Here is a 23027-nt window from a genome sequence, read left to right on the forward strand (position 1 = left end):
GGAGGGAAGGATCCAGGGACAGTAATCAGGGAGGGAAGGATCCAGGGACAGTAATCAGGGAGGGAAGGATCCAGGGACAGTAATCAGGGAGGGAAGGATCCAGGGACAGTAATCAGGGAGGGAAGGATCCAGGGACAGTAATCAGGGAGGGAAGGATCCAGGGACAGTAATCAGGGAGGGAAGGATCCAGGGACAGTAATCAGGGAGAGAAGGGTCCAGGGACAGTAATCAGGGACAGCAATCAGGGAGGGAAGGATCCAGGGACAGTAATCAGGGACTGAGAAGGAGGGAAGAATCCAGGGACAGTGATGAGGGGGAGGGAGGAGTGAGAGGAGGCTCACACCTGTGTGTATGAAGGATCAGGGAAGGGTTTGTAGTAGGGACACACACACACACAGTCCTGATCAGTAGCAGGCAGGGTGTGATTGCTGTGATCGGGACAGCAATCAGGGAGAGAAGGATCCAGGGACAGCAATCAGGGAGGGAAGAATCCAGGGACAGTGTTCAGTTGTTCAGTGAAAGAAAAGGATCCAGGGACAGTAATCAGTGAAAGAAAAGGACCCAGGGACAGTAATCAGTGAAAGAAAAGGATCCAGGGACAGTAATCAGGGAGAGAAGGATCCAGGGACAGTAATCAGGGAGGGAAGGATCCAGGGACAGCAATCAGGGAGAGAAGGATCCAGGGACAGTAATCAGGGAGGGAAGGATCCAGGGACAGTAATCAGGGAGAGAAGGATCCAGGGACAGTAATCAGGGAGGGAAGGATCCAGGGACAGCAATCAGGGAGAGAAGGATCCAGGGACAGCAATCAGGGAGAGAAGGATCCAGGGACAGTAATCAGGGAGGGAAGGATCCAGGGACAGTAATCAGGGAGAGAAGGATCCAGGGACAGTAATCAGGGAGGGAAGGATCCAGGGACAGTAATCAGGGAGGGAAGGATCCAGGGACAGTAATCAGGGAGGGAAGGATCCAGGGACAGTAATCAGGGAGGGAAGGATCCAGGGACAGTAATCAGGGAGGGAAGGATCCAGGGACAGTAATCAGGGAGGGAAGGATCCAGGGACAGTAATCAGGGAGAGAAGGATCCAGGGACAGTAATCAGGGAGGGAAGGATCCAGGGACAGTAATCAGGGAGGGAAGGATCCAGGGACAGTAATCAGGGAGGGAAGGATCCAGGGACAGTAATCAGGGAGGGAAGGATCCAGGGACAGTAATCAGGGAGGGAAGGATCCAGGGACAGTAATCAGGGAGGGAAGGATCCAGGGACAGTAATCAGGGAGAGAAGGGTCCAGGGACAGTAATCAGGGACAGCAATCAGGGAGGGAAGGATCCAGGGACAGTAATCAGGGACTGAGAAGGAGGGAAGAATCCAGGGACAGTGATGAGGGGGAGGGAGGAGTGAGAGGAGGCTCACACCTGTGTGTATGAAGGATCAGGGAAGGGTTTGTAGTAGGGACACACACACACACAGTCCTGATCAGTAGCAGGCAGGGTGTGATTGCTGTGATCGGGGTGTTAGTATCTGGGATCCGGTGACAAGTTGTGTGATGAGTGCGGCTGATTGGTCCCGGTCCGTGTGAGGAAGTGGCAGCATTGTGTGGATCATGTCAGTGGGTGAGCAGTAGACAGGCACACTCTCTCTGTGTGTCAGGTCAGCGTGCACACAGCAGCCGATCAGTGCAGCGATCAGTGCGGGTGTAGCGATCAGTGCAGCGAGCAGCCGATCAGCACTCCCCGGACTTTGCTCGGTATACGGCGGCGATGAGGCTGAAGCCGGGTTTCCTCCTGCGCAGTCTGCTGGTCCTGGCCACTTTCCTGGCGCTTCTCATCCTCTGGTCGTCGCTGTCCTCTGGTCGGATCGAGCCGCAGCCCCATCTCCCCCGGGTGAGTAGAACATGCTGTGTCCTCTCATTGTATTCGGCTACCTGCGGCCCTCCAGCGGCGGAGGAGCGCCAAGTGACCGGAGTGTCCGTGCTGCCGCTTGTAGTCCCCCCTCCCTCCTGTAGTGCTGGGAACTGTGGTGTCCCCCCGCCTCCTCCTCCGTTCCCAGGAAGGGGGGGCCTGCCGCTGCTCTCGGTTCTCCTCAGGCCGGGCCCCTCTTCCTGTGAAGGTGGATTAATTAATTTCACTAATCGCCTTAATTGAGTTTCATGCCGGGAGCACAGCGGCGCATTGCGCAGCATCCTGCACGGGGCGGCGTCACCCCCCCCCCCGGCTCTCCGAGGAGGCGCGTGCAGGCATGGTTGCCCCGTGGGGTTCTGGGTAATTAGTGACCCTCAGCCATGGAGGTCACATGACATATGGGGGGGGGGCACTGCTTCCCCTGACACGGGGGACTTCTTCCTACATTCCTCCGGGGTATTGCTCCGCCCACAGACCTCTATGGGAAGTGCTGTGACCGGACAAGCTGTGTATTCCTCCGCCATGACATTGGTGACAGGAATGGAGGGAAGTAGGGGTGACCCCGGGTCATGTACATTTCTCCATGTGTTGTCACTACAGCCCTGTTCTTTGTATTCCAGTCACTTCTTATGCTGTGTGATAGAAGAAGGTGATTGGTGCTCCTGGCATGGTATAGTCTGAGGTGGGCTTGGTGTATGACACGTGCCCGGGGGTCTCCTCTACTCTTCCTACTGATTGGATAAAAATTCAGTGTTTTCTACATAAGTGCAAACTCCTCCTCCAAGGTCAGCTTAGGGTTAGGTCACCCCACTTGTATATAATGGGGCCACCAGGACTCTGTCCAAAGCCTTCATAGTCAGGGCCTCGACCTTACCTCAGCAGGTCCGCTCAAGCCTGCGCCCTGCCTGGGGTGCAAAGAAGGACCATGCATACCCTAGTCAGGAGGTTTGCACCCCAGGGGATCAGGGCCGGGTCCTTTCTCTTCTGAGGGAGACTGTACACCCTGTGCACTCTTCTTCTGGGCCCACTTTTTATTTACACCTGGTGTTAGGCTCGGTTCACACTACTGCAACCTGAAAGTCACGATTTTGACATGCGACTTTTGGTGATTTGCTGGCGACTTGAGTCCGACTTTAATGCAACTTTCATGCCTGATCTGTGGGAGGGGCTACACCGCAGAGAAAATGCCTGGGTAATTTTTCTGAACTATAGATGAGCACATAGGCGTGCGCACAGGGTGTGCCTGGGCACACCCTAATCATCCTATGTGGCGCAGATTCCCCCTGTTTAGACCCTAAAAAAATATTGTAAATTAATAAAACAAAAAATAATTTAAAAAAATTAATGAAAAAAACTAGTCACCATCCACTGCCCTACTGACACCAATCTCTGCCAGACTGACACTGTCAGTATATATACACATGCACACACACATATGTGTTTGAGCTTTGGGGTGCACACCCTCATGCAATAGGCTGCGCACACCTATGGATGAGGATCCATTTTAGAGACAAATTCCGTTAAAGGGTAAATTCAGCTTTAAAGAAAATCTGTAAGGTGAATTTACACTGGAAGCCCTTTCTTCATCCCCTGCAATCACCCACTGTAAGGGTCCTTTCACACGGGCTTTCCGCCCGGCAGACCCCGTTTGCTCAACTGGGATTGATCCGCCGAGCAGGCAGATGACAGCTCTATCTCCCCTTACTTTGCAGAGACAGACCTGTCAGATCCCCGCTCTCCTCTATGGGAGATCGGATGAAAACAGACTGCCTGTCCATTTTCATCCGATCCTCCAGTTTTCATCCTGTTGCAGAACTACACATCCCATGAGGCATTGTAAAACTGACATTCACAGACATGACTAGGCATGATGGGAATTGTAGTTCCTGAACAACTGGAGGGCCGTAGTTTGAAGACCCCTGCTCCAGATAGATGGAAAATAGGGTTTCCATCCGTCTGGATTTTACAGACAGGATCGGATCGGAGAAGAGCGAGTGTCAGTGAACATGTCACCGCTGACATCCACTGCTTCATAGAGGTACATTGAGCATTCGATCAGGTCTGCCTGAAAAACTGACAAGCAGACCTGATCGGAAAACCCTAAGCCCCGGTTCACATTAGTGCGATCACGGAGATCGCATGTAATTCGGAGCGCACTGCTCCTAAATTACATGCGATCTCATGTGCGGTGCAAATTTCAGCCATACACTTTGTATGGCTGAATTCGCACCGCACCCGCACTAAACACGCACAGAATCGGATCGCATGGTGGTTCACACTAGTGTGATCCAATTCTGTGCGAACTTGCAGATAGCACTGCGATATGCGATCGCAACTGGGGGTGTCGTTAACTTTTAATTGACACCCCCTGCGTATCGCATATGGCAGTGTGAACTGCCAGGGGTGCGGATGTGATGCAGGATCACGCTGTATATTCACAGCGTTCCCGCATCACAGAAATGTGAACCGGACTAAGACATCAGGTTGCTGCTTAGCCGGTCTGAGGATTTGAAATCCCTGCGGCTGAATCACCTAATTGTACCTCTCTGCATGTTCGGATAGGAGGCATTCTAATTAGTCAGCCCCGTCACGTGGATTGCGCTGACCAATCAGAACCTGCCTAGCCTGTCCTGTGAGCACTGGAGAAGTGGCGAGAAAGCTGCATTGATTTCAAATTCACGGACCGGTAAAGCGGCAAACTGATATCTCACAGCGGGTGAGCGTGGGGCTGGGAGGGATAAGAAAGGGGGCCAGTGTAAAGTTTACCTTACGGATTTTCTGTAAAGGTGAACTTACACTTTAACCACTTTACCACCGGAGGATTTTGCTGTCTTACGTCCAGGCCACTTTTTGCGATTCGGCACTGTGCGACTTTAACTGACAATTGCGCAGGTCGTGCGACGCCGTACCCAAACTAAATTTACGTCCTTTTTTTCCCACAAACAGAGCTTTCTTTTGGTGATATTTGATCACCTGTGCGATTTTTACTTTTTGCGCTATAAACAAAAAAAGAGCGTAAATTTTGAAAAAATAACAATATTTTTCACATTTTTTTTATATGAAATCCCCCCCAAAAAAATGTAAAAATCGAATTTTTTTTAAATTTTTGGCCAATTTGTTTTCTGCTACCTATGTTTGGTAAAAAAAATCACAATAAGCGTATTTTGATTGGTTTGTGCAAAAGTTATTGCGTTTACTAACTAAGGCAAAGTTTTCTGTCATTTTTGGTGTTTTTTTTTTTTTTTTAACAAATAATGGCGGCGATCTGCGTTTTTTTTTTTTTTTTTTTTTTTTTTTGCGGGACTGCGACATTGTGGCGGACAGATCGGACCCCTGACTGACATTTTTGACACTTTTAGGGGTACCAGTGACATTACTACAGTAATCAGTGCTATATATATGCACTGTTACTGTAAAAATGACACTGGCAGGGAAGGGGTTAATTTTATTGGAGAGGGAGGGGTTAATGTATGCCTGGTGCTTACTGACGTGTGTGGGGGGAGGTGACTGTGTGACATTAGGACAGATCCAGGGTTCAGCTATGCTGAACCCTGCAATCTGACCCTGCCTGTCACTTAGGAGATCCACCCGCTTTGTTAACACAAGCAGGCGGATCTCCACACTCGATTCCCCGACGATCGGGGAAGAGCAGCGGCGATCGCCGCTGCTCCTCCCCTGGCCCGACTCGCGCTGTGACTGAACACAGCGGGAGCGAGCCTCCGGCGGCGCGCGCGCCGCCGGGAAAGGGGAGAGTCTGGCGACGTAGGTCTACGTCGCCAGACGATAACCAACCACTTTGCCGCAGTGGTGCTCGAGTGAGCAGACGGCAAGTGGTTAAAGTCTATGGACACGAGTCGGATAGAAGTCGCCTTGAAGTAGTACAGGAACAATTCCTGAAGTTGGAGTGACTTCAGTAGTGCTAATTAAGAACGCTCTTCTTGAATAACGTGGGATTTCACACATCTTGCATCTTGGGCTCTCCCAAGTCGCAGCAGTGTAAACCGAGCCTTAAGCTGACCATTAATAGATGGAAATTCAGCATGTTCACCATGGCCAAATTTTGATCCATGTGAGGCCACTGCACTTGAACAGAAGTTGATCTATTAATGGCTTTTGTTCAGCCGCCTATCAGCTAAAAGGTACAAGATCCGCGGCTGCAGTGCTGATCTGTGTATTCTGAAAGTGGAGGAGTCTTCCTGCTGTCAGGATACAATAGCACAGCAAGGAGATTTCCCCATCCACCTCAAATGTTTGGATGGGGAAACCAGTCCAATTTTTGGCCGAGCGAAGAAACTGAGCTGTGTATGGCCAGCTTTATGCCCCGTACACACGTACCGATTGTCGGCCGTAAATATTCGGCCGACGACCGATCGGCCGATTGTAGGCTTGTTAGTATGATGCTTCCGACAGCCGACAGCGCATTTTCGGCCGAACAGAATCTGTCGTGCAAGCATTAAAATCTTTGTTGGCCAACACCAGAACGGCCGATTGTTCGCCAGTCACTACAGATTTCGGCCGACAATCAGCAGATTTGCAAGACTGGGCATGCTCAGAAAAGAAAAAACACACGGAAAGTTAACCATCACATGACATCACTTCTGCAGTCGGCTGTTGTTGGCCGACAAAATTCGTGTGCAGTCTTTTGCAGTTTTCAACAGACACGACAGCCCTGGACTAAAGACGGCCGATCGTTCGGCTTACGATCGGTACGTGTGTACGGGGCTTTCGTTTCAAGTGTGTGCAGCATGGGGAAATAAAAAAAACCTGCCTTGGTGTTCCACACAGATAGATCATATAATAATGGGTACAGCCAGCACTCCTAGTACTGCCAGAGGGGAACACAAGTACTGTAGATAAATGGAGTTTTATGATACCAAAGTTGCTACAGGTAATAGACAACCTGTGGAACCTCCATGCAATAAAATGACTGACCACTACTGTTCTCCTCTGAAAGATATGAGGGTACCTAAAACCTTTCTGAACCTTTTCACCACGGAGGAAGCCTTAAATAAAGTTTTTCAGGTCTCAAGGTACCTCCCAACCACATTGGCTGTAGAATTTTCAAATGAAGGAAAAAATAATGTGGTCTACTTATAGTCAGAAAAGTAAAACCTGCAAGATCTCTTCAGGCTGTTCTCTTTTGCAGGTATATCTATGTAAATTATTGAAAATAGGTGCTTATACTGTTTAATATCCAGCAATACACTGTCTCACCCTGCTGTGCACATGCTCAGTTGCTCTCTCTATTTTTAGGCACTGTGTTGAATTTTTAGATTTACTGCTGCTCAGGGGCTCTGGGCTTCAGCAAAATGGCAGCCTCCAGCAGGAAAAATCAGGGGCAAATCACAGCACACACCAATTTTAGTAGCATAATTATTTTTGTGGAATGTATGTTTCCTGTTAAACATTTTTTTTTATCAAGTTATTGGTAAAGTTCCCCTTTAACACACCCCCAGGATAGAAATCATAAAAAACTGTGCCAATGCTGTCAATTGGTGGAGTTGGTGTACATCAGTCTAACAGTGCTCTTAGTGCAATGAGCCCAGGGCAACCTCTAGTCTAGTAGAACCCTGGTTTAGCGAGGCTGGGTATAGTATGTGCATTGCCATGTGATTGATATATATATATATATATATATATATATATATATATATATATATATAATCTCAATCTCTTATATATTTTCTTTTTTTTATTATTCTTATATATTGTGTATATGATATGTGTGTGATGGATTAGCCAGGTTTCTGTGTCATGGGAAATGACTTTCAAATGATGGAATTTCTTGCAGATTGTATTTCATGTGTAGTCAGCAAATGTATTAGATCCTGGAACTCTGTGTGTGATTTTGAAAATGGATCAGCTGCCCAATTAGCCCTCTTTTACATATAGTTCTTACAATCTGTTTTATGTCATTATGTCTTTGTGATGGAAATTGTTCATATAAAAAATAAAAAAAAGGTTAAATTCAAAGAAAAGCCTTAAGTCTAAAGCTGGCCGTACATGCATAGAAATTCTGCCAGTTTAGCATGGACCAGCCTAGATTTGAACTATGTATGGGAAGGCTGATTGTACCCAAGTCGATCCATTCATCCATAGATCAACTTGGGTACAACCAGCTTGTCAGATTTTTTACATGTTATTATGCCGATGGCTATAGCTGCTAGCAGTAATCATCGTGTTTTGCCAGCTGGGAAGTCTGCCCGCTGCCCCTCCGTCAGCAGAACACAATAGTGCTGTTGGGGGCAATCTAGCGATTTTCTTAAAATGGAATCCTCTATGGCAGTGGTTCTCAACTCCGGTCCTCAAGACCCACTGACAGGCCAGATTTTAAGTATTAACTTTGGGGAGATGCAGACTAGAATACTGCAATCACTGTGCAGCAAATGATATCATCTGTAATGTATTTCAGTTATCTTGCAAACTTGGCCTGTTAGGCCCCTTTCACACACTAAGTCCGTTGGACGGACTCCGTTTATCTCAGCGGGGGATCGATCCAAAGCACCCCCCCACCCCAAAGCACCTTGCCCCCATGTTGATGAGGACAAGGGCCTCATCCCCACAACCCTGGCCGGTGGTTGTGGGGGCCTGCGGGCAGGGGGCTCATCGGAATCTGGAAGCCCCCTTTAACAAGGGGGGCCCCCCAGATCCCGGACCCCCTCCCTATGTGAATGGGTATGGGGTACACTGTACCCCTACCCATTCACCCCATAAATGGCAGTGTATGTAAATAACGACAGGAGACGTTTTGGAAAGTTTATTTCAAATCTTCATCCGGTCTTCTCCGCTTCGATCTTCTCCACTCTGCTCTTCTGATCTTCTCCTCCCCGCTCTTTTGCTGTCCGTTCTTCTGCTCTTTTGCTCTTGGCTCTTCTTCCTCCTCCGACGCCGTCCCCGGTGATTATGCCAGTCTCCGGTCTCTGCAGCTTATTATATAGCCATTAGGGGCGTGGCCGCTCGGTGACGTCATCGGGAGACCCCACCCCCTTATGTCAACTGCTGCCTGGAGCATCTTGAAGAGGATTTCGGGGATCAGTCACACAGGTGGAGGGAGCGAGGAATAGGTAAACCCTGGACTTAATAAGCTCTTAACTCTCCACCTCATCCCTTTTAACCTGAACACATATGAATTACACAGGTTCTGGGGCTATTTTAATGCAAATGAGGCTCTAAGTGAGTTTAATTACCACCTTAATCAGCTACAGAACCTGTGTAATTAATATGTGTTCAGTTTTAGATGGCAACCCTAGTGCGGGGGCCTCACTGCAAGAGTCTCTTTTTTTTTTCTTTCTTTCTGGTGCCCAGAATTGGGCTTTACAAATATAAATGTTTAATGGGATGCAGTAAATATGTTGCGATAGTATAGTTGTGTCCTAAGTGAATTGTCAGGTAGCTAGCTCTGTAGTGCGGTTTTACTATACTACCAACCAGGATAAAGGCACCGAAAAATATTCTGATATCTCTGTGTTTAGAGTTATCAGATTTTGTTTTAATGAGATTTAAACCATATGAACAAATAGTGAGCATTGTATGCAATTGTAAGCCCTTTAAAGTTTGGTTATGTTTATATGAAGCCATGGAGATTTGACTATGCTGGCCCGCGTACGTTATGCAATTTAATAAGTGTGGCAAATTGTAAATGAATCATAGTTCTACAAAGTGAAAATAAGGGACCAGTGCCAACATGCTTCTAGCAGTCCAAATTGCTGAAAAGAATAAGGCTGGCTGGGTTACCCGGACTAAACATTTAGCACCCATTTATTAGGACACAAAGCTTTTGGCTCAGAATAAAACTTGTGCAGCAAGTTCCAGGATATTTCTATAATGTATTATGAATTTTACCTTTAAGTAGGACCCCAATTCCAAAAAAGTTGGGACGCTGTGTAAAATCTGCATAAAACAGAATGCAATTATTTGCAAATCTCATAAACCCATATTTTCTTGTCAATATCAAATGTTTAAACTGTGACAATGTACCGTTTTGAGAAAAAAAAGGTCATTTTGAAATTGATGGCAGTCTCAAAACTATTGGGACAGGGTCCTGCTTACCACGACGTGCCATCCCTTCTTCTTTAACAATACTCTGTGAATGTCTGGGAAATGAGGTGACCAGTTGCTTGAGCTTATGGCGACAAATGATATAGGATTCTAACTGCTCAACAGTCCTGGGGCTTCTTCTTTGATGCATTTTTGATGTCAAGATGTGCCAAATATCTATTGATGTATTGTTTCAATCATGTCCCCCTTTCCTTCTTTCCGCCAGACTGTACATATTAAAGCAGATGTTCACAGAAAAAACGCTTGATTTGCCTAAAATGATGTACGTATATGCACCTGAACACTAGACACGCTTAGCGCTTGAGTGTTCATTCATTCCAATGGCCAGAATAAATTTATTTTCTTGCCAATGGATTTTATTATTGATCATATGCTTGATGTGCCCAGACACGTGTGCAAAATGTGGCTTTAGGTGCGTTTTTTAAGCAGCAGGAGAAAAAGCGTTCAGAGGAGCCAAACAAACGCTCAGTGTGCATGAGGGCCCGAGGTGCGCCTGAGGTGCATGGCCGGCCTTTGGGGTGTGCGAGCTGTGCGGCCGCACTGGGCGCCATGGGTAAAAGGGGCGCCGTGCGGCCATCGCAGCTCGTACATGATCAGGCCGCACAGTGGGAGGTAAGCGGCGACCACGGCATGGAGAGGGTTAACACAGGCCACGGCCGCCGCTTACCTCCCACTGTGCGGCTGTGCCTGTGTCCTTTATAGCTGCAGGGCTGAGCTGTGTATCACACACAACTCAGCCTCAGATCCGCCGCCACTGACAGATCCCCTCCTCTCCAGGCCAGGGACGCCAGAGGAGAGATCGTCGGCTCCCCCTCCTCCCGCCCCTTCTCCTCCTCCTCCCGCCCCTTCTTCTCGTGGTAAGCCTCCATACTAAGGTAAGTAAGCTCTCTCCTGCATCAAATGTAAGGGGGGGCTCTGTGTGGGGGGCCTCTGATGTAAAGGGGGCTTTGTGTGGGGGGGTCTTTGGTGTGGGGGGTCTCTGATGTAAGGGGGCTCTGTGTGGGGGTCTCTGATGTTAGGGGGCTCTGTGTGGGGGGTCTCTGATGTAAGGGGGGGTCTCTGATGTAAGGGGGTCTCTGATGTGGGGGGTCTCTGATGTGGGGGGTCTCTGATGGTGGGGGGTCTCTGATGTAAGGGGGGCTCTGTGTGGGGGGTCTCTGATGTAAGGGGGCTCTGTGTGGGGGGTCTCTGATGTAAGGGGGCTCTGTGTGGGGGTCTCTGATGTAAGGGGCTCTGTTTGGGGGGTCTCTGATGTAAGGGGGCGCTGTGTGGGGGGTCTTTGATGTAAGGGGGCTCTGTGTGGGGGCCTGGGGTCTCTGGTGTAAGGGGGCTCTGATGTAAGGGGTCTCTGATGTAAGGGGTCTCTGATGTAAGGGGTCTCTGATGTGTGGGGGTCTCTGATGTGTGGGGGTCTCTGATGTAAGGGGGCTCTGTGTGGGGGGTCTCTGATGTAAGGGGGACTCTGTGTGGGAGGGCTCTGATGTGGGGGCTCTATGGGGGGGCTCTGATGTAAGGGTGGCTCTGTCTGTGGGGATGGTCTCTGATGTAAGGGGGCTCTGTGTTAGGGTCTCTGATGTAAGGGGGGCTTTGTGTGAGGGGTCTCTAAAGTAAGGGGGCTTTGTGTGGGAGGTGTCTGATGTAAGGGGGGGCTCTGTGTGGGGCGTCTCTGATGTAAAGGGGGCTTTGTGTGGGGGATCTTTGATGTAAGGGGGCTCTGTGTGTGGGGGTCTCTGATGTAAGGGGGCGCTGTGTGGGGGTCTTTGATGTAAGGGGGCTCTGTGTGGGGGGTCTCTGGTGTAAGGGGGCTCTGTGTGGGGGGTCTCTGATGTAAGGGGGCTCTGTGTGGGGGTCTCTGATGTAAGGGGGCTCTGTGTGGGGGTCTCTGATGTGTGCGGGTCTCTGATGTAAGGAGGCTCTGTGTGGGGGTCTCTGGTGTGGGAGGGCTCTGATGTGGGGGGCTCTGATGTAAGGGGAGCTCTGTGGGGGGCTCTATGGGGGGGCTCTGATGTAAGGGTGGCTCTGTGAGGATGGTCTCTGATGTAAGGGGGGCTCTGTGTTGGGGTCTCTGATGTAAGGGGGGCTTTGTGTGAGGGGTCTCTAAAGTAAGGGGGCTTTGTGTGGGGATGGTCTCTGATGTAAGGGGGCTCTGTGTTGGGGTCTCTGATGTAAAGGGGGCTCTTTGTGGGGGCTGGGGGGTCTCTGCTGTATGGGTTCTCTGTGTGGGGGGTCTCTGTAAGTGGGGCCTCTGTGGGGGGTTTCTGTTGTAAGGGGGCTCCGTTGGGGGGTTTCTGTTGTAAGGGGGGCTCCGTTGGGGGGTCTCTGATGTAAAGGGGGTCTCTAATGTAAGGGGGGGCTAAGTTTGTAGTGATCATAAAAAAGAAAAGTCAAATGAAGTGCAAGAAAAAAATGTGCAGGGCGCTGGTGGGGGCGCCACAGGATCAGCTCGCACAGGGCGCTTGAACACCTAAGGCCGGCCCTGCTGAGGTGTGCCTGAGGGCCTGAGGTGTGCATGAGGGCTGAGGGCCCTTTCACACTGAACGCAGTTGGATGCATTTTGAACTGCACCCCAACGACACAGACAGTCCAAAATCAAGGTAATCTTATGGGTAGAGTTCACATCATTGCAGTGCAGTTTAGCACAGTTTAAAAAAAAAAAAGCAGAGCATGCTGCATTTTTCCATGCGAACGCGCTTCAAAGGCACAACACCCCATTAAGCCAAGAAAGCCAAGCCCATAAATGTATAGAAAAATGTACTGTAAACGCAGTGCAAAAAGCATTCAAGCGTACTTGAAATGCATGTAAACATGCAGCCATAAACTCAGTTATGTGCAGTTTCTGGTGTAAAGGGGCCCTAAAACTGTATTTCTGTCTTTTGCTTGAAAGTACAGTAATGTTAGGAGCTTTACACACTGAAAGTACACTGACGTTGTTCAGATCATAAAAAAAGCTTAATGGATGCAAAAATAGCTACAGTGTGTTCTGAAAGATAAATGCTGTTACAGCAACTCTGTCAGTAAAAATTTAAAGAGAAATCTTCCCATAAGATTGTGTGTGTTTGATGCATATTATGTACCTGTAAAAGCCTGCAATGTGTAGAGTGACATCCAAAAACTGAGATTGCTGATGGGCACCACCATCTTGAGTTTGATGTCCGCAGACAAATGACACTCTAAAGCAGGGATATGCAAATTGCGGCCCTCCAGCTGTTGCAAAACTACAAGTGCCATAATGCCTCTGGCTGTCATCTTTGTGGCTGTCAGTCATGGGACTTGTAGTTCTGTAACATCTGGAGAGCCACAGTTTGCATATCCCTGCTGTAAAGGATTCCCATTCACTCCCTCCTTTCTGCAGGCTGCTGTGTAAAAGGTTATGTAGGGAGGTGAGGGGTAGAAGAGCTGGGCCAGCACAGAGAATAATTAGACAGTCCCTGTAAAGGAGAGGCCTATATAGTGCAATGAGAGGGGGCTGTGCAAGGGAATTTAATCTTGCAGTATTTATATTTTCTGGCACCATTAAAGGCACATTACTGGTCAAAACAACCTTTATGGAAAGAAAAAAAAAATATTGTGGCATTTAAAATAATTGATCTTTCTGTGCTTTTACATGCTAAAGTTGGTGACATGGTCTCTTAAAACTTGAAAGCAGAACCAAAGGCAAAACCTTTTTTGCATAGAATAGGGAAGGTTTTAAACCTGTCAGTTTTTTTTTTTTTTTTCATCTGTGTTCCATTGGGGATATTTTCCTTCACTTCCTGACCTATAGCCAAAACTGGAATTTTAGAGGAAATCCCTACAAAACGAGAGAATCCCTGGTAGTCCCCAAAACTATTGTCCCTCTTGGAAGATTTCCTTCTATTCCTTTCTGGGGACAATCCAAAATGTGGGATTTTCTTTCACTTTTACGCTTGGTGATAACAGTAAACATGACAAATGGAAAGGGCGAATTTCCACAATGGTGGCACAGACCGTGGTAAAAGCCTGAGTGATGTTCTAATCCCCTTCCACTCTGTCCAAAACTAAAGAGAAAGTTTTGCATTCAGTTGAAATTTAAGGTCACTGCGACTGATGAAATCTCACAGCCACTTGTCAGATTCTGCTGAGCCAGGCCCACCATTGCACTCTACATCCTCTCACACCTGACCATAGCTTCTTTGAGCTTTTTTCTGTATGTTTTTATGTGTGACTTGCGCATTTTTATAAAGTGTTTTTGAGCTTTGGCTTTTTTTTATTAGCCAGTAGAAATTTCTATTTTAGCTTTTTTTTTAGCTTTTCCATTAGCATTTATTTCTATTATTATTATTATTATTATTATTATTATTATTATTATTTATTTATTTATTTATTTATTTTCTGATAAGGTAAGGGGTTAGAGTTAGACCCCGTTCACACTGGGGCGACCTGTCAGGTGACCTGGTCGCCTGACAGGTCGCCGTAGGTCGCTCGCCATAGAGAAGCTATGGACCCGTTCTAATAGGAGCGACACAAGTCGCTCCGACTTAGAAAAAGGGTCCGGAGCTTCTTTGGGGCGACCCGGAGCGACCGTCATAGACTTCAATGTTATGAAGGATAGGCATTCATTATTATTTATTGATGTATTATTGCATTTCATTTTATTTATTTATGATGTTTTTTTTAGTTATTTGTGTATTTATTTTGAATTTATTTATTCATATATTACTTTTTTTCTTTTTTTTTCATTTGAGCAGAAAACTGCGCAAAAAACACGCGAATGCACACATAAATGCGCAATTGGCGCATTTCCATGCATTTCTGTGAGAATAAAAATGCGCCAAAAACGCTCAAATCTGCCCAATTTGAGCTACAAAAAATACTCCAGAATTTTTTTAAGCTTCAGGCGACTTGGATTGGAGATGTGAACCATCTCTATAGAGTATAATTGATTTTTTTTCTCCTTCAGCGTTTTGGAGCTTTAAGCTACAAAACGCTGAGGTGTAAATAGGGCCTTAGAGAGTTCATGCTCCACCAGAGTAGATCCAAAGCATGCAGAAAAAGTATTGGTACTATGCCAGTTATATCATTTCTTTGTATTCTTTTGTATATAGGTACAGCCAACACTTTTTGTAGAGTGTGGAAGGCATAGGACCTATGTCTGTTAGTGTTATCTGTGCCTCCATATGGGAGATCTCCTTTTATTTCTTGCCCCAGTGACTGCATAGTAAGAATACCCTGTCGACAGAAATACATACAGCAATAAAAATTGTATGCAAATTCTACATCTTATCCAACAAAATGAGTGGCGTTCCTTTTTAAAGCAAAGCTGTCACATGATGCAGGATTGTGATGTTCACCATTTTACGTTTTAAATGATCACTGCCATTGCTGAGTAATCAAACAAAATCAGCTCTTGTACTTCTTTGGAGCGTATTGCGCCCCGCGATTTTGTTTGCGCGATGTTGCCGCGATTCGGCAGGCGGAAATCGCGGCAACATCGCTCGGCGTTTGGGGGGCTATTGCAAATCAACGGGCAACGCTAGGCGTCCTGCGATTTGCAATAAATCTCCGGATCGCGGGCGGAACCGCGGCGGTTCTGCCCGCGATCCATACGCTCACATGTGAACGGAGCCTAAGTGGATGTTGTTTAAATACACAAGGCATGTGTATTCTTCATTGTGCTTTGTGTTTTTCAGATCTGTGTAGTATTCCAGTGTGAAACGTTGACTTTGTGCAGGAGCTTCCTGTAATAAAGACCGCTCAGTGCTGTTCGCTCTTCTTGTGTGGGGTGACTGGTCTTGTATCCGCCCCCTCCTGTAGTTTTCTGCAGGCAGACTGTAGTGGGTGGAGCTGCTGGATCCCTCCTACAGCTCTGCTCTCTGGCCCTGGCTATGTACAGCACAGTGATGTCACTTCCACTTATACATGTTAATAACTGGGTTTGCAAATGTATTTGGTGCTCACATAGTGGATTCTTTGTGACTATTGAGGAATATAATTAATAACTGGTATACACTGTTGGTTTTCCAGCATGCCCATTTGACAGAAGCCAGATAGGTTGCTGTACACACTGGCCGACTGGCTTCTGTTGAGCCGGCCGATGCCTGCCCGTGTGTACCAGCCTTAACCGCTTTGCGGCCGCCCGCCGCAGTTATACTGCGGCAGGAAGCCACTTCTGGGCAAACCGACATAGCTATACGTCGTCGGTCGCGAGCAGGAGACTAGGGGGCGAGCGCGCACCGCCAGTGGCGTGCACCCGCCCCCGCTCGTCAGCGGGGAAGCCGATGCAGAGGGCTGGCGGCTCCAATTGCCGTCTGACACACGTGATCATTCCCCACTGAGAGAGAACGGTCGGCTGTTTTAAACACAGCTGACTGTTCTTCTCCCTGGAATGATCATAGAGCTCCTGTGATCCTTCTATATAAGATCACATGTCTCTATGGTCATTTCACAAGCCACGCCCCCCACAGTTAGAATCACTCCCCTAGGCTCACATTTAACACCTTGATCACCCACAGGGTTAACCCCTTCCCTGCCAATGGCATTATTACAGTAACAGTGCATATTTTTAGCACTGATTACTGTAGTAATGTCACTGGTCCCCCCCAGTAGTGTAAAAAACGTCAGTTAGGGGTCCAATCTGTCCACCGCAATGTTGCAGTCCTACTAAAAATCGCAGATCACCGCCATAACTAGTAAAAAAAAATAAAATAAAAACGACATAAATCTTTCCCCTAGTTAGTAGATAAATAACTTTTGCGCAAACCAATCAAAATAAGCTTATTGCGATTTTTTTTTTTTTTTTTTTTTACCAAAATATATGTAGCAGAAAACAAATTGGCCTAAAATGTTAAAAAATTTAGATTTTTTTACATTTTTTTTTTTTGGGAATGTTATATAGCAGAACGTGAAAAATGTTATTTTTTTTTCCAAAATTGTCGCTCTTTTTTTGTTTATAGCGCAAAAAAAAAGAATCACACAGGTGATCAAATACCACCAAAAGAAAGCTCTCTTTGTGGGGAAAAAAGGACATACATTTTATTTAGGTACAGCGTCCCACGACCGCGCAATTGTCCGTTAAAAATAACGCAATGCCGAATCGCAAAATATGGCCTGGTCATTAAGGGGGCAAATCCTTCCGGTCTTAAAGTGGTTAACACTTCACACCATGAATCACACAGGAACATGCTATGCCTTCCTGTGCGATTCTTCACATGCATTGTGGGTGTAGTGTGATTTCAGCCCATTCATTTAAATGGGCTGAAATTGCGCCGAACTGAGCCAAACGTAGTGCATGCTCTGCCTTACAAAACACATAGCAACCGAATCGCATGCTACCACTGTATGTTTTTGACCTGTGTTTGGGGTGTCATTAAGGTAAGGCTGACAGCCACCGCAGATCACAAGTGCAGTGCATTGCGAATGCATTACAAGAAACGTGCATGGAACACAGGGAACACACCGCGTTCTGGTGTGACCTGACCCAACACGAGAGCTTTTGTTCCTGGAGTCCAGCTTTCAAGCTGGTTCCAAAGTAGAAGTGGCATAGTGCGGCACTCAAGTGTGCTGGGTGAAGGGAACTCTTGTGATAACATGCAGGTATGAACAGCATATGGGCACATCATGACACACTTCTCTATGAGAGTGACCACCTCCAGAACTGAACAAGGGCTCTCAGATGCTGCTCTGTCCTACGCCACTTTTTCCCGGGTCCCCCGTCTTCCTCTCTCACCATTTGGAGGGGCACTGGTTTTGTAACCCCTGCGCATTCACTCGGGAGGTAGTCATCCCGCTCCGTTCTTGGTGTTTTACAGATGTCGGGATTAATAAGCTGGATTGCACAGTGCTATACAGAAAATACAGAAAATAAAATTATACGGAGAAAGAAGAAGATATTTGACGGAAGAGACTAAAGCTTCGTACACACGCAACGATTATCGGCCGACCGATCGTCCGTCTTTTGTCCAGAGTGGTGTTTTGTTGGTTGGAATGTGCCTAGACTGCACACTATTTTTCTCGCCCGACAAAATTCTACTTCAGAAGTGATGTCATGTGTTGGTTTGCTTTCTTTGTGTTCTTTCTTCTCTGAGCATGCCCAGATTTTTCCCTGTCGAAATCTGTACTGACTGAACGAAAATCGGCCGTGTTTTGACGGCGGACAAAAATTTTATAGCCTGCACACCAGAATTTTTTCGGCCGAAAAGTCTGTTGTTGGAAGCATCATACTAACAAGCCGAAAATCGGCAGATCGGTCGTCGGACGAAAATTCCCTGCCGATTTTCGACGCGTGCGTACGAGGCATTAGAATGTCTGCTCTGCCAAACACCTGACCTCCTAGAAATTGCTTGTTAGGAGTTTAGGCTGGAAGTATGTCAGGGCATTGCAGGTAGTTTAAAATGGGTGTCCCAGAATAAACTCCATATTAGAATATAATATTCATCTAGATAAAGAATGTGTGCAAACCTTTTTACGTTCTCTAATTAGTGCTGCATCTCCAAGCATTCATTTCTTAGTGATAGATCCCTTTTAATAGAATCAAGCTGACCAGTATGTGAAAGCATCAGTGAAGAGAGCAAATTAAAAAGATGCAAAGGCAGTATGCTGGCTGTATGCTGTCGTCTTCTGTGCTCATCCCTACTTGTTTAATTAAACACATCATTACTCCTTGACAAAAGCTTGCTGTACTGGCAGAAAACAATACACGTTTAAAAATGCTTATAGACTCATCTGTATGTTGAACAGTCTCTATCTGAAATGGGCTTTCCGCATGCACTCACTGCATTGGCTTTGTAATTGGCTTGTAGGAATATTGAAAGTAAAATGCTTATTTTTAAATGGTCACATTAAAATGTTCTGGAATTTCAATGTTGAATTTGGGGATGGAGCAGTGTTTTGAATGTTTAATTTACAATGGGCATGTGCTTTATTGAATAGTGGCGGAGGCATAAGGATTTTTATAAGCTGCCAAATGTGAGCCATCATTACAACCATTAACTAGTTGACAGAATGGTGATTTCAGCATGTTCATTCAACAATCGATGAGTGTATGTTGCTGGAATTGTTGTCATCCAGCCTTTTTGTTATGGGAATGGATACTTTTCATTGCATAATGAGGACCCCCTTTTCCCAACCCTAAAACTGCAGGTGCATGCTGATATTTAAACATATTCTATGCCTGTGTATAATAAAAGATTTTACAATTTAGCTAAAGTAGAACTAAAGGCAAACATTTACCCATGGCAGATTTTTCCATCCTATGCCATAGCCAAAACCGGAAGTAAAAGGAAATCCTTCCAAAGTGGGGAAATTCCTGGTTGTCGCCTGGCTGTCGTATGACTGTTCTGGGGACAACCCAAAACTTGGAATTTCCTTTTCACTTTTGATGATAACAGTAAATATGACCAAAAGAGGGGGTGAATCTCTCAGGGACACAGACAGCAATAAAAATTAACGGGTTTCAAATCCCTCTCCATGTTATCCAAAACATAAAGAGGAAGTAAACTCTGGACAAAAAAATTAGGAAAAAAAACCTGTAAGACAAAGGCATAATGAGCTAGTATGCATCGCATACTAGCTCATTATAAAATACTTACTTTAGAACAAAGCCCCCGCAGTGCCGCCCACACAGCGATGGCCTATATGTTTGGCCGTCCTGCTTCCTGGTTCATGTCCTCTGGCCATCTGATTGGCCAGAGGTGCGATTACATCACTCCCTGCATGCACGCGGGAGCCGCCATTCACGGCACAAGGCTCTGAAGGAACGGCACGGGTGGCCGTTCCTTCAGAGCGCATGCGCCGATGACGTGATCGGCTGCATTAAAAGTAAATATCTCCTAAACGGTGCAAGTTTAGGAGATATTTACAGTACCTATAGATAACCCTTTTTAAAGGCGTACCTATAGGTACAACTTCCAAGAGAGGGTTTACAACCTCTTTTAAAAAAAAAAGTTTTGTGATCAGTTGTACTTTAACCACTTTTGCTCCAGAAGATTTACCCTTCTTCATGATCAGGGAATTTTTTTGATGCGGCACTGTATTACTTTACCCGACCATTGCGTGGTCATGCACCGCTTTACCTAATGTCCTTTTTTTCCCCCACAAACAGAGCTTTCTTTTGGTGGTAAGTGATTACCACTGGGTTTTTTATTTTTTGCGCAATAAACAACAAAAAAAAAGACAGTCAAATTTGAAAAACAAACACTATTTCTCTTTCGTCCATTGACGGACACAGCTTCAGATCTTCATAACCATTGGGTTATACTGCCCCCTACAGGAGTAGGACACTAGGCAGAAAAAAAGTCTGGCTATGCCCATGGGCAGTCCCAGCGGGTATACTCCCTCTCTCTGCTATAGGCACACAGTTTTATTTTTTCCTGCCTAGTCAGGAGTAAGGACTTAGTTCCTTCCTGGGATCTTTGGTCCTGTCAATTTTTTCTTTTTAGATAGAAAGTTTTTCTTTCCTGTTTTTTTCCTGTGAGATCTACAATCAACTGCCGAGTTGGGCAACGGGCTGGATAATCTAGATCCACTGGTCACCCCAGTCTGGCCAGCGAGCGCGCACAGACCTCAGCTCCGCGCTAGGTGGGCCGTGACATGGCCCCACTGGACGGGGGCTGGCATGTGAGTTAAACGCCTTCCGAGGTCACATACGACCGGGTCTCGGCCCGAATTGCAGCGTTCCTCCTGGCTGACAGCCCCCCATTTTAATGGAGAGGAGTTCTGTTTGGAGCGTTGCCCGCCTGATTCCTGGTATGTTGAGTAGCTGTCCCCCCCTCTCCCCCTGGAGGGTTTTGGGGGGGACGTGGGCCCCTCCCTGGAATGGTCAGACCCCTGGGTTCCCCTCCTTCCTGTCAGGCATTTCCCCCCCGTTGTCGTCTGCCCCCATACTACCCCCCTCCACATATGTTAGGGCTGTTTGGGTGGTCTGGTCCACCTCCTGGGGTGGGGGTAGGGCGCTATGCTGGCGATGGGGGCTGGGGGGGTTCACCGCTGGCGATCGGACAATCAACTGTGCAGGGGGGGGTTGTACCAGGTGGGGGCTCCTGCCAGGGCCCCCGGTCCTGCCTATGTCTGTGTAACGTTCATGCATTTTGTTTGTGGATGGATTTACAGCTGCAGAATTATTACACTCAGTAGCCTTGTAGAGAATCTGTTGAACACATATCCAACTCTCAGGACTTCATCACCGTGTACAGCCTGTTATATACTATATATATATTAGTAGATGTTTAATTGGAGGGATAGAGTATATGAGGATATATAGATGAGAGACAGGCTAGTGCAGTGATGGCCAACCTTGGCACCCCAGATGTTTTGGAACTACATTTCCCATGATGCTCAACTACACTGCAGAGTGCATTAAGCATCGTGGAAAATGTAGTTACAAAACATCTGGGGTGCCAAGGTTCGCCATCACTGGGCTAGTGTATGGTGAGCACTAGAAGTAGTATAGGAGAGTTGCAGGTGATGGTAAGCAGATAGGTTCTGATGTCAAGTATAGTGCAGATGGTAAGAGGACACAGATGGAGTATACTTTAGACAGAGTAACCTAGTGCAAGGATAGTTCAAGGTAGTCCCAAGAGCTAACAGTCTTATGCAGATGATAGTAGATAGATAGATACAGATAGTCTTGGTAATTGCAGTAGATGACAGTAGGAGATTGGTTAGTAAGAATCCCCTGCGGGGTACTTATCACTTAGATAGGTTAGGAATAACAGTGTCCATGGAGAGGGGTGATCCCGTAGCGGGATACGGATCACCAGCGAGGTTTCCGGCTTTAGTTCAGCAAGGAAGGTATGTCAGCAGCTCCGACTTCTCAGGCGTAGGTGCGATGAACATGTGGGTTTGAACGAGCGATGAGTGAGAGCAAACCGGCGATTGAAATAGCCGCTCATAGCGGCGCTCGGCAGTGATGTCATCCGTTCTTAAAGGTGTATGCGTCCTTTGTTATACAAGATGGGACGCAAAGAGAGGAGAAATATAGGAACAAGGGTACCATAGGTACCGGAACATTACAGTCTGTCCTTGAGGCCTGGGTTCCCTCCTAGGTCCCTGTAAGCCTTGTGATGCCACCATTTTGTTGTAGCCTGTATGCTTCTTTACACATCGACCACGTTTGTGTAGTCTGGGGGCCATTTTGTGGTTGTTTGCTATTGAAAATAGTGCCAGCCAAGACAGTGGAGCCCTGTGGGTGGTGATTTCGTTGGTGGGAGCCCCTCCTGATCCCCTGGTGCTGACTCCTGGACCCTTTCACTTCCTGATTGCTGCACCTGGAGTGCAGATTATCCTGGTGACTGCAGGGGCCTGTTTCTGCTGCGTGGTGAATCTGGTGGGGTTCTCTCTCTCTCTGATGAGGATCGCTTGGTGCTTGTGCCTGGCAACCGGAAGGTGTTGCCAGCGTGGGGGGGGGGGCGGTTGTCCCTTGCAGTGTTTTACACTTTTTGTGGAGTCCCCCTGGTGACTCATGGAGTCTTTGGAGCACATCTCCCCACCTTATCCCCTCTCTGAGGCTGCTGGGCCTTCCAAGTCCCATCTTCCATCAATGCACTGATGGCGGTCCTGGAGTCCTTTGTGTCCTGGGTTGAGGTGGTCCTGGGGCGACGGGCTAGCAAAAAGCACCCCCTGCCTTCCCCTGCCTTGTCTATCTCATCAGATCCTGAATCAGATTCGGCCGCCATGGACGTGGGTCACCCTGCTGGGTCTGCAACCACGCACCTCTGATAGTGAGGATGATTCCTCCACGTCTGCAACCGCGCATGAAAAGGCGCTGGAAGAAATACTGATTGTTTCTGTGCGTGAAACCTTGAAGATGGAGAATGCAGCTGCGACAGAGGCGTAGGTTCCCTTTGACAATCACAAGCCATCCAGAGCGGTAAAGGTGTTTCCTTTCCCTGCCTATTTTGATAGAATTGTCGCTAAAGAGTGGGAATGACAAAAGCTTCCCAGTGGGGTCCCTAAGCACTTTACTAGGCATTAGCTATATGAGGAGTCTTAAGAAGTGGACTGTTCCACCAGTGGTGGATCCTCCAGTTTCCAGATTGAACAAGGCAACCATGATTCTGGTTGAAGAGTCCCCCGGCCTTTAAGGATCCAGCTGACAGGAAGGCAGAGGATGT

At 47.2% G+C, this 23027-nt stretch overlaps 1 protein-coding gene across 2 annotated transcripts in view; it reads left to right on the top strand.

The window, feature by feature from the left end:
• Nucleotides 1–1715: 1715 nt before the first annotated feature.
• The window catches only part of GALNT7 (polypeptide N-acetylgalactosaminyltransferase 7), a 303038-nt gene continuing 281726 nt past the window's right edge, over nt 1716–23027 (top strand). For both annotated transcript variants that reach the window (XM_082272937.1, XM_082272936.1), the window contains exon 1: nt 1716–1884. In XM_082272937.1, coding sequence (XP_082129063.1) covers nt 1762–1884 — 123 coding nt within the window. In that variant the 5' untranslated portion in view covers nt 1716–1761. The remainder of the gene's footprint in view (nt 1885–23027) is intronic.

The sequence above is a fragment of the Pelophylax lessonae genome (assembly GCF_965119305.1).
Source record: "Pelophylax lessonae genome assembly, chromosome: 1".
Taxonomy (NCBI): Eukaryota; Metazoa; Chordata; class Amphibia; order Anura; family Ranidae; genus Pelophylax; species Pelophylax lessonae.